Source organism: Mus musculus, chromosome 9 (assembly GCF_000001635.26).
Source record: "Mus musculus strain C57BL/6J chromosome 9, GRCm38.p6 C57BL/6J".
Taxonomy (NCBI): Eukaryota; Metazoa; Chordata; class Mammalia; order Rodentia; family Muridae; genus Mus; species Mus musculus.
This window is the reverse complement of record NC_000075.6, coordinates 18,649,519-18,663,902: the sequence shown is the minus strand read 5'-3', so window position 1 is coordinate 18,663,902 and position 14,384 is coordinate 18,649,519. Positions and strand designations below refer to the sequence as shown.

At 38.9% G+C, this 14,384-nt stretch overlaps 1 protein-coding gene and 1 long non-coding RNA gene across 4 annotated transcripts in view; one reads left to right on the top strand and one right to left on the bottom strand.

Annotated features, from left to right (window-relative positions):
- Muc16 (mucin 16) overlaps positions 1 to 14,384 on the top strand; it is a 179,377-nt gene that overhangs the window by 10,919 nt on the left and 154,074 nt on the right. For all 3 annotated transcript variants that reach the window (XM_011242634.1, XM_011242636.1, NM_001378248.1), the window contains exons 2-3: positions 2,776 to 9,507; positions 12,844 to 12,957. In XM_011242634.1, the coding sequence (XP_011240936.1) occupies positions 2,776 to 9,507; positions 12,844 to 12,957 (6,846 nt within the window). The remainder of the gene's footprint in view (positions 1 to 2,775; positions 9,508 to 12,843; positions 12,958 to 14,384) is intronic.
- Gm39297 overlaps positions 1 to 14,384 on the bottom strand; it is a 44,869-nt gene that overhangs the window by 26,263 nt on the left and 4,222 nt on the right. The window contains exon 2 of the long non-coding RNA XR_870556.1: positions 2,159 to 2,316. This is a non-coding gene — a long non-coding RNA (predicted gene, 39297). The remainder of the gene's footprint in view (positions 1 to 2,158; positions 2,317 to 14,384) is intronic.

The window sequence follows — 14,384 nt, the reverse complement described above, 5'->3', positions numbered from 1 at the left end:
ACTTGGAAGATCAAAGAGGAGGATCTAGAGTTTTGCTCAGCCAGGGCTACATGACTAGTTCCAGATAAACCTAGGCTCATACAAAAGATCCTCAAAGAAAGAAAAAAAGAAACACATAGAGAAGGATAGGGGATGAAGAAGAGAGGAAAGACAAACAAAAGAGAATGGTAGAAAAGAAGGAAGAGAAGAAATCTAATAAGGAAATGAAAAAGTAAAAAAAAAAAGAAAGAAAGAAAAAGAAAGGAAAGAAGGAAGGAAGGAACACAGGCTGAAAGAAGAATAAAAGGAAAGAAAAGGTAGAAAGTTAAGACATAATGCAAAGATAAAAGCAGGCACATTTTTAAGATAAATAATGCATTATTATATATTTCAACATATACATGAAATATTGAAAGTCAAATTTATAGCAGATTATGTAAGATTACGGAATAGAGATTATGGAAGCCTGATGATAGGAGAGGGTTTGACCAGTTACTACAGGGTATTAGAGTGACTCAATGTTTTCACAGTTACACCTTCTAACAGAAATGCTAGCTTGTTACAGGAAATAATACCTTAGGAATACGTGGGCAATTTAGCTATATATTACGTATGTCCATGTGTGTATATATATGTGTGTGTGTATATATGTGTATGTGTGTGTGTATATGTAATATATGAAAATGTATGTTGCAGATTCACACTCCCGCGCATGCTCACAAGTTGATCAGAGAAAGATGGCAGTCCTGTTCATTATTTCTTACCTTATTCCCATGAGACTGGGTCTCCTATTAAAACTGGAGCTAGGCTGGTGACTAAAAATCCCCAGTGGTTCTCCTTGATTACTAACCTCTGTAGTACTAGAATTACATATGTATGAATACCCTCATCTGATTTTTTAACATGGTCCTTGGGATCCAAATAGGTCCTCATACTCTTACAACAACTGCTTTTACCCAGTGAGCCATTGTCCCAGTCCCTCGTGTATAGGTTTTTCCCATTCTTTTTCTACTTTTCATGAATGTTCGTATGCATGTGTACATGGTGTGTGGAAGTATGTATATGCTTATATTGTGCATGTGTATATATGTGCATGTGGAGGCCTGAGGTTGGTGTCATACATCATCTTCAATCCCCTTACCACCTTTTTCATTGTGACATTCCATAAACCCAGATGTCTCCAATATGGCTATTCTTTCTAGCCAGCTTTCTCTAGGGCCCCCTTTCTCTACCTTCTGGCGATGGAAATTTTGAGCAGGTGCTGAGTCATTTCCCCAACAATAGGTTTGCTTTCTTTTTCTTTTCGAGAAAATTAACTATATAAATACACCTCCTAGCAAAGTCTAATAAAAATTTCAGACATCTACATACCAAGAAACCAATTTATTCTATTTATATAATTTATTTTATTTATACAATTTATTCTATTGTATGTTCAGCCTGTGACAAACTGTTAACTTCTTGAAACTGGCTATTTTTAAAAATATATTTACTACTTGAGAATTTCATACATGTAAATGACAAATTTTTATCATATTCCCTTCATTCCTGTCTCCAACTCCTCCCAGACTTTTCCATCGTGTTCCCTTCCCAACTTCATATCCTTTTTCTCTGCAAAAAATATTTTGTAGTGCATGTTTAGTTAGTTAGTTAGTTAGTTAGTTAGTTAGTTAGTTAGTTTAGTGTATGTGTGTGCATGTGGGGTGTGTGTGTGTATGTGTGTGTGTATGCATGTCCACGTGTACATGTGGAGATCAGAGGAAATTTTTCAGAAGTCAGTTCTTTCCTCCCACTATGTGCATACCAGGAATCAAACTCAGTTTGTTTGACTTGGCAGCACATAGTTTTACCGTTTGGACCATCTGTCCAGCTCCTCTCTTTTTTCTCGTCCTCCTCCTCCTCTTCCTCCCCCTTCTCTTCCTCCTCCTTCTCCTCTTCCTCCTCCTTCTTCTCCTCCTTGCCCTCATCATCCTCCTCTTCCTCCTCCTCCTTTTTATATTTATTCTCTTCTTCTATTTTGAATAACCCATTGAGTCTAATTAATGCAGGCTCTATGCATGCATCTGTAGCACCAAACATTTATGGGGCATAGACAATATTCCATGAGCCACAACTCTGGAGAGAACTGTCTCTTACCAATCTACAATCAATTGACAGTAACTCTAGCTCCCCTACCTACCTATACTGGAATGTTGATAGACTTGGTCTTGTGTAGGTCTTGTACAGTCCAACACAGTAGCCATGATTTCATGAGAGTAATGGTCCTGTCACATTCAGAATACATTGTTTTGTAGCTCTGGTTCTTATGGTTTTTCCATTTCCTCTTCTAGGAGGCTCCTTGAGTATTAAGGAAACAGTATAATTTAGGGCTGAACAATCCATGGTCATTTATTCCCTGCATTTTAAGCTAACCTGACTTATTTTTATAATTATTGGGCTGTAAGTTTACTTATAAGCTATATTTCATGCAGTTTCACCTGAGAAATAATACAATTTTGAAATGATTATTTTAATTTATGTTTATGTAAACATAGGAATACTCAGTGAGAAATGTTTTATCCTGAAACAGCATGAATATAGTCTGGGATAAAATTTCTTCTGCTAGATGAATATTAAAAAAATATATGATTCATGCAGATATCAAGCATAATATGATTCTAATCAGCTTATAGCTATAAGAAAGTATATAAGGCTATTTCTGAATGCATTGTTTGATTATCTGTTTGGCAATTATTTATTATTTTTCAAGAGCTTACTATGTCAAATAAACAAAACCCACCTTGCCTTCTCATGTAGCCTCAGCGTTCCAAGAGCCACATAGCTCTAGTGGACCTATGACTTCAGTGCTCAGACCAATACCCAAGACAAACACAAGAAAGTTGGACACAAGCACAACAGTGACTGCTTCAACTTTACATTGGAGAAGTAACATTCCTTCAAAGCTGGCTGCTATGAAAGGCACGAGAAACTCAAAGAAAGCAGTGAACATCATAAATTCTACCAGTTCTACTCCTGATGTAACATTTGGGTCAGTTTTACTTAAAACCACATTGTCCACAAAGATCCCTGAAACAACAGGGAAGAGCACTGGTTATCCTTCAATGACTACATCTAATTTTACCAGGACTGAGACACATAATGGAACTGCATTAAATAGTACTCTTCTATCAGACACATCTACCACTGTAACTGTGGCAGAAACTAACATAACTGAGATTATTTCAACCACAGAACATACTCCTAATTTTACCGAAGTGCCCTTTACTAATTCTGTTCTTGTATCCAGAACAGAATCTACAAATAACAGCATTTCCTATCCAATCACTAACCAGGTAATCAAAGCAGAAGAAATCTCCACTGGAATGCCCACTGGGCCCCCAAACTCCATAATCAGCAAAGAAATTACCACTAGTCAGATAGAACATTTTGTGGTAACCCCAAACATTATTGCATCTCAAGGTATACCAGCAACTACCTCAGGGGCAGGAATGCACTCCAGTGTCTCTCATAATTATTCATTGTTAGAGACATCCACTCTTCTCAAAAGTGACAAAGTCCCCTCCAGAACAAATTCATCACCACTGGAAGGAATCAGCTCTGAAAGTTCCTGGAAAACTACAGTAAGAACAAGTTCATCATCACCTGTTAAGTTATCATCACAAAGACATCTACCTATTACCCATCACACTACCAAACAAAGTTGGACCACAGCTCAGATACAATCTAGCACACTTGAAGAAGTGGATTTAATCACAGAGTATAGTCTCAACCATACTGAAGTGCCCATGAATCTTTCTCTTCTTGAACCTTCAACAAAAGACATGTCTACTGGGAACATATCTTTTACAACACTACATGAATCAATATCAGAAGATACTTCTTTTGGAATCACCATTGGGACTCCTAGTTCCAGCATCACTTCGAAATTACAACAGTTGTCAAATAGCCACAATGGACATTCTGTGGTGACATCAAGCATGGTGACTTCTAAAAGCCCATCAACCTCTGCCTCAATCAATGTCACTAACTCCAGTAGGGTCCAAACATTTCCACATCCAGAAGCCATGGATCCTCCCAAAAATATTACTTCAGGACCACAGACACATAATCTTTGGGAAGAATCTGTGTTTGAAGATTCCACAATGCCACATGAGTCACATTCACCTTCTGCTATTTCTTCCATAAGAGACACACACAGTACATCATTTACTGGTTCAGTGGCCTATGTCATCACAGTTTCTAAGGACACAATCCCAACGGATTTGTCCACAAGATCAGAACCTGTGATTTCCTCAATCCAAAGCTTGAATGGCAGTCCTCAGAAAAGTTTTAACATTGCACAAGTGTCCAAAATCTCACAGATGACCTCTGTTTCCTCAGTCACAAAAGGAAACAAGAAAAATGGAAGCTCAACACCCAAACTCAAACACACCATTATCCCTACACCAATCTCATCTGAACATGAATATTTCACAACAATTCTTGCCAGATCAGAAGACACCACACTTTCATCTCCACAGTCAATTTCCTTTACAACAGCAGAGATTGGAAAACCGACAGATTCCTCCTTGATGAAAGCATGGAAAAGTTCCAGTAAATATGAAGACATACATTCAACAAAAGAACACAGAATTAGCCAGACTAATGTACCCACAACTCTTTCTCTTGTCACATCTGTGGCAAAAGATATATCTGCTGGCAGTACATTCCTTTCCAAGTTACACCATTCAATATCAGAGGACACTTCCACTGGAATCTCCACCAAGTACTCAAGATCTACAACCACCACAGAATCAGAACAGACTGCAACCAGCCACAGAGAACATACTGTGGTGACATCAAACATGGTAACTTCCAAAGATCTATCAACCACTTCTTCAAACACAGAGACCCAACACAGTGGAACACAGACATTTACACTTTCAGAATCCATGGTTAATTCTACTAACATCAACCCTGCAACCACATTAAGGACTAATTCAGTTTGGGAAGGGTCCATGCCTACAAGTTCGACAAGAACTCCAGATGAGGCACCCTCACATTCTCCAGTTTCTGCCAATGCAGACAGATACAGTACGCCCTCTTCTGTTTCTGCCTCCATTGTCACAATTTCTAAGGAACCAAATCCTACTAGATTATATGTGATCCCAAAATCAGTGACCCCTTCAATACCAAGCTCCAACAGTACCCAGTTCTCCAAAATCCCACAGACAACCTCTGTTTCCTTACTCGGATCAGTGGAAGGCATGAAAAAGAGCACTTTCAAACATGCTATCACACCTATATCAGTCTCACTTGAAAAGGAATCTTTTACAACTATTCTGCCAACCATGGAACAAGCCAGACTGTCACCTTCACAGTCAGTCTCATCTGAAAGGACAGATACTGAGAGAGGTATATCTTTCCCCTTGAGGACAGCATGGACAGATTTCAGTACATCTGAACAGATAAACACAAGCACAGAATACAGCACTAGCCATACTGAACTTTCCACTAGCCCTTCTCCTTTAGAATCTAGGACAGGACTTACGTCTGCTGACAGCATATCCATTTCAGACCTTCAATCAACATTGCAAGATACTTCCTCTGGAACCTCCATTAGTATCCCTGCCTCCACTGTCAGTGCAGAGTCAGAAGAGATGAAAAGCAGACCCATGGGACTCTATCCAGTTATCTCAGATATTTTGACTTATCCAGATTCATCAAGCACTGTCTCTGTCAAGGGTACCCACTCCAGTGGGACACATACATTTCCACATTCAGAATCCAGGGCTCCTTTCAACAATCTTGCTTCAGCATCATGGACACCTACCCCTGAGAAAGGTACCATATCTACAGATTCCACAAAAACACAAGAGTCACTTTCACTGACTGCTGATACTTACATGCCACACACTCACAGTAGTCACTCTCCTGATTCTGTTGTCTCTTTTTTCACAAGTTCTAAGGATTCAATCCCAACAGATTCGTACACAAGCTTAGGCCCTGTGACTGTTTACGTTCCAAGCTGGAGCAGCACCTCTCAGTCAAGCTCCAACACTGTTCATGCTTCCCAAATGTCACAGATGAATACATTTTCCTCAGTCACATCAGGGTCTAACATGGGAGACAGCCATTCTGTACCTGAATTCAAATACACCACCACATCTGTTTCAGTGCCATCTGAACTTTCCACTGAAAAGAAAACTTTCCCCACTACCCTGCCCACTACAGAAGTAGCCACACTTATACCTACAAAATCAACATCATATGAAAATACAAGTAGTGGCACAAAGACAGTTACCCTCCTGACCACACTGACACAAGCTAACTCACCTGAGAAGGTGCACTCAAGCACAGATTTCATTAGACACCCTTCTGAAGTACCTAATAGTTCCTCTACTCCTGTATCAAGTACAAGATCCATGTCTCCTGATAACGCAATACTCCCAACACTTTGGCACTTTACATCAGAACACACTGGGTTTACACCAGAAGATATGACCAGTGGAACTGTCACCAAGTGTTATGACTCCAACACCATCACAGAGTCACAAGAAGTATCTACCAGCCAGATTAGGGATTCTAATGTGACCTCAAACATTGCCCTCTCCCTAAAAACGTCAACCATGTCATCAGAGTCAGACAATTTCATGAGTTTCAGTCCAGCCCCCACAATTACAGAGACATCTACATTTGTAAGCCAAAGTTATGAAGTCCCATCAATTGCAACCTTTTCAACTCTAAAAGGAAGCCCACTGGGCAATTCTCCAGGATATCTTAATGAATCTTCCTTAACATCCTCTGTTACTTCCACAGGAGAAAACAACACCCCTTCTCCTAGTCCTGTTGTCTCAGTCTTTACCTCCTCTAAAGAGAAAATCACAACTAGATTGGATAAACCATTACATAATCTGTCTACTTCATTTTCAAATTGGACCACTAATACACATACAAGCCAAGAGACTTCTCAGGCTACCGAATTTTCACAGACAAGCTCTGCTTCCTCTGTTAACTCAGAAATAATTACAGAAGTCAGCAGTTCTATACCCCAACCCAAATTTTCTGTTTCAGAATCCATTAGAGCTGGCAGAACCCTGACGAGAAGCCCTCTTTATTCCTCAGAATCAGAAGATATCACTCCTGGAAGCATTTCCAGACTCATTACCTACCCTAGCACAGAACACATAGGGCTAACCTCCATCTTTGGAACAGCTAATTCTGGGTCTTTACTAAGTGATAGCCTATCCAGGGATATTGCAGCTACTGTTCCTATGAAAGAATTTTCTTCACCTGAGCCTCAAACATCTCCACATTTATCTTGGATATCTGAGTCTCACAGTTTTGAGGAACAGTCACAAACAAGTTCTTTATCCAAGGGAAAACACACCTCTACAGATCCCACATCAACTATGATTGAGAAAACTACACTTTCACCTGTTACTTCTACCTCTCAAGGACAAAATGTCTCCTCCCTTGATTTCCTGGCTGCACTAGTAACTTCTATTCATGAAACAAACTCAAATGGACAAGACACAAGTGCAACTTCTGGGAGCAACTCAATTCAAAGCCTGGATACTATAGGGCTTTCAACTCCAGGTTCTTCATATAACATGAAAACCTTTCAGACAAGTCACATTTCCCCAAAAAATCCGGCAACAAGAGTAGAAACTGATAGTCCTGCAATGCATCCCCAAGGCACTGTCCTAGTTAATTCAGTTCCATCAAGAATAACAGAAATTATGATCTCACAAAGCAATTGGGACACAATTTCCCCATCAATGCCCTTATCTAGTCCTGTACATGCAGAAACTCAGAAAGCTTTCCCCATAACTTCAATAGAACAGGAAACCACCAGGTCTGAAGATACTGATTTAATGAAAAAACATAGTTCTGGTCTTCTTACAGTGTCCACTAGCACATACCCTGGAATTTCAAGAACAGAAGCTAACTCAACTGATACAACATCCACTTCAAATTCTGTATCCTTTGCAAAGACAACAGACACCTCAGTGGGAAATGCCTCCAGTAGCTCTACACTTTTCTTTCCAAGGACTGACATCAGTCAAGTAGTTAATGTTGAGGAATCATCCAACATCACCACTCTTTTGAACACATCAGATCCTATAACTTATTCTGGGGCTCTCTCTACTGTAACTCAGACATTTTTACATTCAGACTCAATCTCTCATCCCAGCAGTTCTGAGTTACTCTCATGGACAGACTCTCCACTCCATGAAGCAACTTCCTCTGTGAATTCTATAGAAACTATACATACATCATCTTTTCCTGTTACTTCTCCATCAGAAGGACAAGGGCTCTTCTTTCCCTCTTCTGAGGAAACAACTACAGAGGAGTTGGACACAAACTTAGCTTTCTTTAAAACTTCATTTCCAAGCTGGAGCAATAGTGAACTAGCAATTTCAAAGGACACCAGAACCTCACAAAAATCTTATAATTCCACCAAAACTGAAGTGAGCCCTGTAAACATAACTACATCTGAACCTCCGGCCCAATACACTGTATCACCTGAGACTCTTTCGGCAGATAGTACTGCCTCTTCCTTGTTGATAATACCAACCAAGATTTCTGCTTCTGCTTCTCCTCTATTACCACAGAGATCAAACTCCACTTCTTTTCCTAAGACTTCATTCCCCACTTCTGAATTGTTTAAGACAACAGATATATTGGATAGAAGCTTGGAAACTGGAATAAGTTTACCTCCAAACTTGAGAAGCACATCACTTGAAATACTGGGTTTATCTGAAGTTGTTACTGATACAGAAAAACATCATTCTTCCTCAAGTTTCACAGTAACCAATGTGAATACTATTACTGTGGGTCATGAACTAAGTTCCTCTGTATCAACACTCTCTGAGTCATCTAGAGACGCTGATACATCAGGAACTCCTCCCTCTGTATGGGTGACTACTATACTCACATCATTGCCTAACCATTTAGAAACAACAAGATCTAATACTGATTCATTTTCCCATTTGACTTCTGGATTGAGGGACACTAGCATATCCCTACAAACAAACAAACCTTCACCTCTTGAATCCACTCTCCACTTGCCAAGTTCTGAGACTGATGTTGCTACTGCTGTGAATATACCAACCCCATATCAGAGTCCATCTCCAAAGTTCACTGACATTCCAATAGCAACAGCTACCATTTTAAATCCTTCCTCATCTATTGTAGAGTCTACTGGGGCAACATCCTTCCCGGAATATGATTTTACTATGCTTTCACGAGAAAATATCCATGTTCCAAGAACTGATATACTGCCTTCAGCTGAAACCACTTTGATTGACACAACAGCAACACTTTCTCCCAGAGGGATGACCTTCTTTGCCACAACCAGTAACCCAACAGGCATTTCAGCTGTGACTTCTGAGAGTTCCCATTCTATGATACAGTCAAGCCATTTGTTTGCTACCATTGTAAAAAAGCCACCTTCTTCAATTTCAACACCATTGCCCTATCCTATTTCCACTACTACTGACACTGCAGCCAGCTCATCCCTCCAGAGGATTACTACTCCTTCAGGTAATTTACAAACTGAAGATAAAAGTGTTGTTATGATGAATGGTAGCTCTCACTATTCCATGTTTATATTTACAATCTCAAAGCCTAGTTCCCAACCCATTGAGACATCTTTATCACTCTTGAGAAACATAATGGCTGAGAGTGCTGACTTAGGAAGGGTGACAAGTGCTTTTCAGGTTGTACACATTCAACCAGGTTGATAAATAAGAAGCCCTATTTTTACATTCCCAGTTACAGGCTGTGGAAGTTCATAGGCATAGGAGATCATTATTAAATTCATATTTATGATTTCTACAGTTTAAATTATTGAATTAGAAAAAATTGTGCAAATTTGTGAATTTCACTCTGATATTCTCATACATGATCAAACAATGCTCTCATCATCCCCAATTCCTACTATGAACTCTTCTCTACCTTCTCTTAGATTCCTTCCACTTTCTTTATAGTCAGCATTCTCTTTTGGAGGCTTTTATTTGTTCGTTTGTTTCCACATGATATAAAATCCATGATACTTATTTTGCTGTCTGCTTAATTTTGTTTAACATGATTATTTCTAGTTCCTACAAATGGATTCATTTCATTCTTCTATATGGCTGAGTAAAACACTCTTGTATATACAGTATGTTTTCAAATTCATCCATTTATTGAAAAGCATTTATCCTTTTTTGTGTATTACTGGAGATAGACACGAGGATCTTGCCCATATGAGACAAGTGCTTTACCCTCTCCTCCTATACTAGAAGATTCTTTAGCAAAAACTGATTGAACTCCTAACAGCAATCAGTTTTAAGAACTGAGCTAAGTATATGCAAAACAGGAAAACAATCAAAGCCACGAGTAATAACTACAATGTACTAGATGGTCTAGTATAACTCTTAGTAATAATTAATTTTGATGAGGATGACAGTTAGGCTTAAACAACACTTATTTCTACATCAAGTGTTGTTCCATAAGGGTTTTTAATGAAGTTGAGATACAGAGAAGATATGAAATAATTTTCTCACTATCATAATACTAACAGAATTAAGTTCAGAACTTAGCCAGGTACACGTGATGTATGCTTGTCACTGTAGCATGTGGGAAGTTGAGGCAAAAAAATTCCTGTGTTCAAAGAGAGCCAGGGCTTTATAGTAAAACACTGTCTGAAAAATCCAGGAGAAATTGCTTAGTGGTCGAATACTTCCCCTATCATGCATAATAGGTTTGATTCCCCAGCACCCCCTAAAGAAAAATGAACTCACACTATGCAGGAATATAAGGTTATCTTCTTAATCATTAACTAAAACAAGGGTTAATAAAAATTGGGAAAATATATGAGATTCTGTAATTACAGTAGCCATAGAAGGCAAGATTTTTCAAGGAAGATTGTAATCCCTGTCAAATACTACAGAAAGTCCAAGCTTACATAAAGTGAGAGATATTTTGGCAACATGGGGATCCTCAGTGAAAAGATAAGTTATGCATAGAGGACTAGACTTAAGGCAAAGTAACATACAGATAAAAGGCAGAGATTTTGCTTTGATTTATTTTTGTAGATTCACAAATTCACAATTCACGTGGATTGGCACATATGTTCTATGTCTAAGAAACACATGCAGTCCTTGTTTATATATATATGACTGACAGAATTAAGGAGGTAAAAGTATAATAATCTGTATATGGCAAATGGAGGCCCAGGTTGGCCTGAAACCCATTCTGTAAATTAAGCTGACATTGAATTTAAAATAATTCTGCCCAAGCCTTATGTAAGGGCAGAGATTATGGATTTTGTCAGAGCACCAGACATGACTCAAGGGAAAGTTTCTGTCTTTGCATTGAACATGCTATTAGAGTTACAACAGGGTGAAAGAGTTGTAAGGGAAATTATGGAATCATGAAAACAGAAAGCATAAATTGCTTGATGATGTCCCCAGAAATGAAATCACACGTCCAAGATAGCAGTAAGTACAGGAAAAGGCCTTTTAGGGATACTATCCCCGTGAAAGAATTAAATTTGATGCCAGATTTTATTTGTGACACAAGTCCAAAAAATGCCCTCCAAAACCACTCCTACCTTATTGGGAAGTATGTTTGAGTTCCTACCCAAATACTTTTAAGAAGTTGCAATAGAGCTAGAGATATTTGAAATCATTGACTTACTTTCTCTATACATTTTATTCTATACCACCAAGCAGGTCTCAAATTTATGATTCTTGTGCCCCACCATCCTGAATGTATGGATTTCAGGTCTATAACACTATATGTTACTTTGATTCTTCTTGTAGTTCATTCATACTCTGAACTAAAATCAAATCAAATAAAAAGAGAAGAACAATTTTATGTTAAAATGGAAGAAAAGGAGGGCAGACATAAAAGGTTGGGGATATGATTTATTTGGTAGAGTGCTGCTTGGCATACACAAATATCTTGGCTCTATCACCAATATTGCACAAGCTATGCATGATGATATGCATCTGTCATCCCAGTACTCAGGAGGTGTAGACAGAAAGATCAGAAATTCAAGGTCATCCTCACCTATGTATCAAGTTTGAGACATGCCTGGGCTCCATGAGACCCAGCTTTAAAAAAAAAAAAAAGAGTGAGAGAGGCCCCATAGGATGACCAGCAGTCTCTTGGACCCCTGGTAGCTCCCAGAAACTAATTCACCAACCAGGCAGCACACATGGGATGGTCAGAGACCTTGGTACATATATAGCAGAGGACTGCTTGGTTTGACTTCAGTGGGAGAGGATGTGCCTAATCCTCAAGAGATTTGAGGATCCAGGGAAGGAGGTTGCCTGACAGGCAGAGGGAGCACTCTCTCAGAAGCAATGGGGAAGAGGAATGGGATGAGAAACTGTGGAATGGGAGATGTGGAAAGGCAGGCAATGGCTGGAATATAAATAAATAAAGTAATTAAAAAGGAAAGAAAAAGTAAGTGTGAGAAAGAGAAACAGAAAGGAGAGAGGATATGAGGGAGAAAGGGAAGGAGAGAATGAGTGAGGCACAGTGGGAGGAAGGGAGGGAAGGAGGGTGGGAAGGAGGGAGGGAGGGAGGGAGGGAGGGAGAGAGGGAGGGAGGGACGGAGGGAGGGAGAGAAATGAAGTAAAGATCAACATTAGAAAGCAAAGCATAAAAGAAAAGTAAGGGAGTCAGATCTGCACAAAACCAGGATGGAAAAATACATTTATAGGAAAGTTATGGATGTAAGAACTGGCTAGTCATCCTGTGTAGCTGTGGTTCAAGGTCACTTTCACAGGCTCTAAGAATGATGTGTACTCAGTGGGCTGATCTATTTAAACAACAGGCTTTCTGGAAAAGATAGTTACTTGCTTTCTTCCTTATTCTCACCTGCAGAAATGGAAGATGGCATGCAATACCACACAGACATATCTAATGGAGCTGTCCATGGAGACACTGCAGGCCTGGGCAAGGGTTCTCTGGCTTCTACATCATCTGCTAACCATAAAGGTAAATCCCACTGTGTATGCTCCCAAGAAAGTAGAAATAAGACCTGTTATGTTATTTCCTCTTTCAGGGCAACAAACTTCTTGTTTGCCTTAAAGAGAATGCTGTATGGTTTTTATGAATGCTTGTCAGAGTTGGATCTTTGTCTAATGGTTACTGTGTAGAAGCCAATGTATACCAGTATTCTCATAATATGCTGAACAAGCTTTGCTCCAGACCACAAACTTTAATTTCACTTTCTCTATTCTCTTTCTAACGACTTTCTATGTAACCCAACCTCAACTAACTTAAAAAAAAAACAAAAACAAAAACTAAGATTTCAAGAAGCACCACCATGTCCTCACTGATATGCTAATTTAATAAAATATATTTTGGAGACTGTGATATAAACAGAATATACAGAAAGACAGCAAAAGGACAAAATTATTATAATCCAATTTTGTGTGTAGGAGTTTTGGATGAGCTACAGCTACTCATACATGCTAAGCAAGCACACTATTGCTAAGGCCTGTTTCAAGCTCCTCATTAGCAGACTCTACATCAAGGACTCTGCTGCTGAATCAATCAATAATGGCTTTTCAAAACATGTAGACAAGTGCACATAAAATACCATGTACCCATGTTGCATCCAGGCAGAATTAATCATTAGCATTCATGGAGTCTTTTATACATTAATTTTAAAACTATATACTACATGTTAAACCTATTAAAGACAGACCTGGTGGTTCAGGGCTATAACACTCACACAGGCAGCCAAGTCAGTAGGATTGTGAATTTGACAACAACCTGGATAAGTTAATAGGACCCTTTCCAGAACATAATTGAAAGAAGAGCTGGGAATATAGCTCAGTGATAGAGTACTTGATTAGCATGTGCAAGGCAGAGGGTTTTAATCTCAGCACTGCAAGGCATGAGTTACATAATTCATTTATTAAACATTTAAAAGAAATCAAATTATTGGTAAAAATTTCCAGAGATTTTATGCTGTATACTTTATAGTACTGTATACATACAAATGTACCAATAACATGTTATTCTGCATATTATAAATTGCAGTAGAAGTTGGATATAATCAAAATACATTGGACAAATTTCCCAAAGAACTAGTAAAAAGAAGAATAAAAAATTAATATCTATGTGAGATGGTTCAGTGCTTGTCATCAGGCATGATGACATGAGTTCAAGCCCAGAATCCACACAGTAGAAGAGAATTGGCTCCAGTTCAGAGAAACTACAAATTTGATTTCGTACTAGGTACTAACTCCAGCATCAGACTGATCTGGCCAAGTTTTCCTGGTCAAGATCACAGAACTGAAGTTCCCTTTGTCCTTTCATTGGGGCCTGTGAAAAAGTCTTGGCTTGGTCTGGCACCTACATATGTCTGGGAACTGCTTATGTGCATGACACTTATGGAGGTCAAAAGAGAGCAT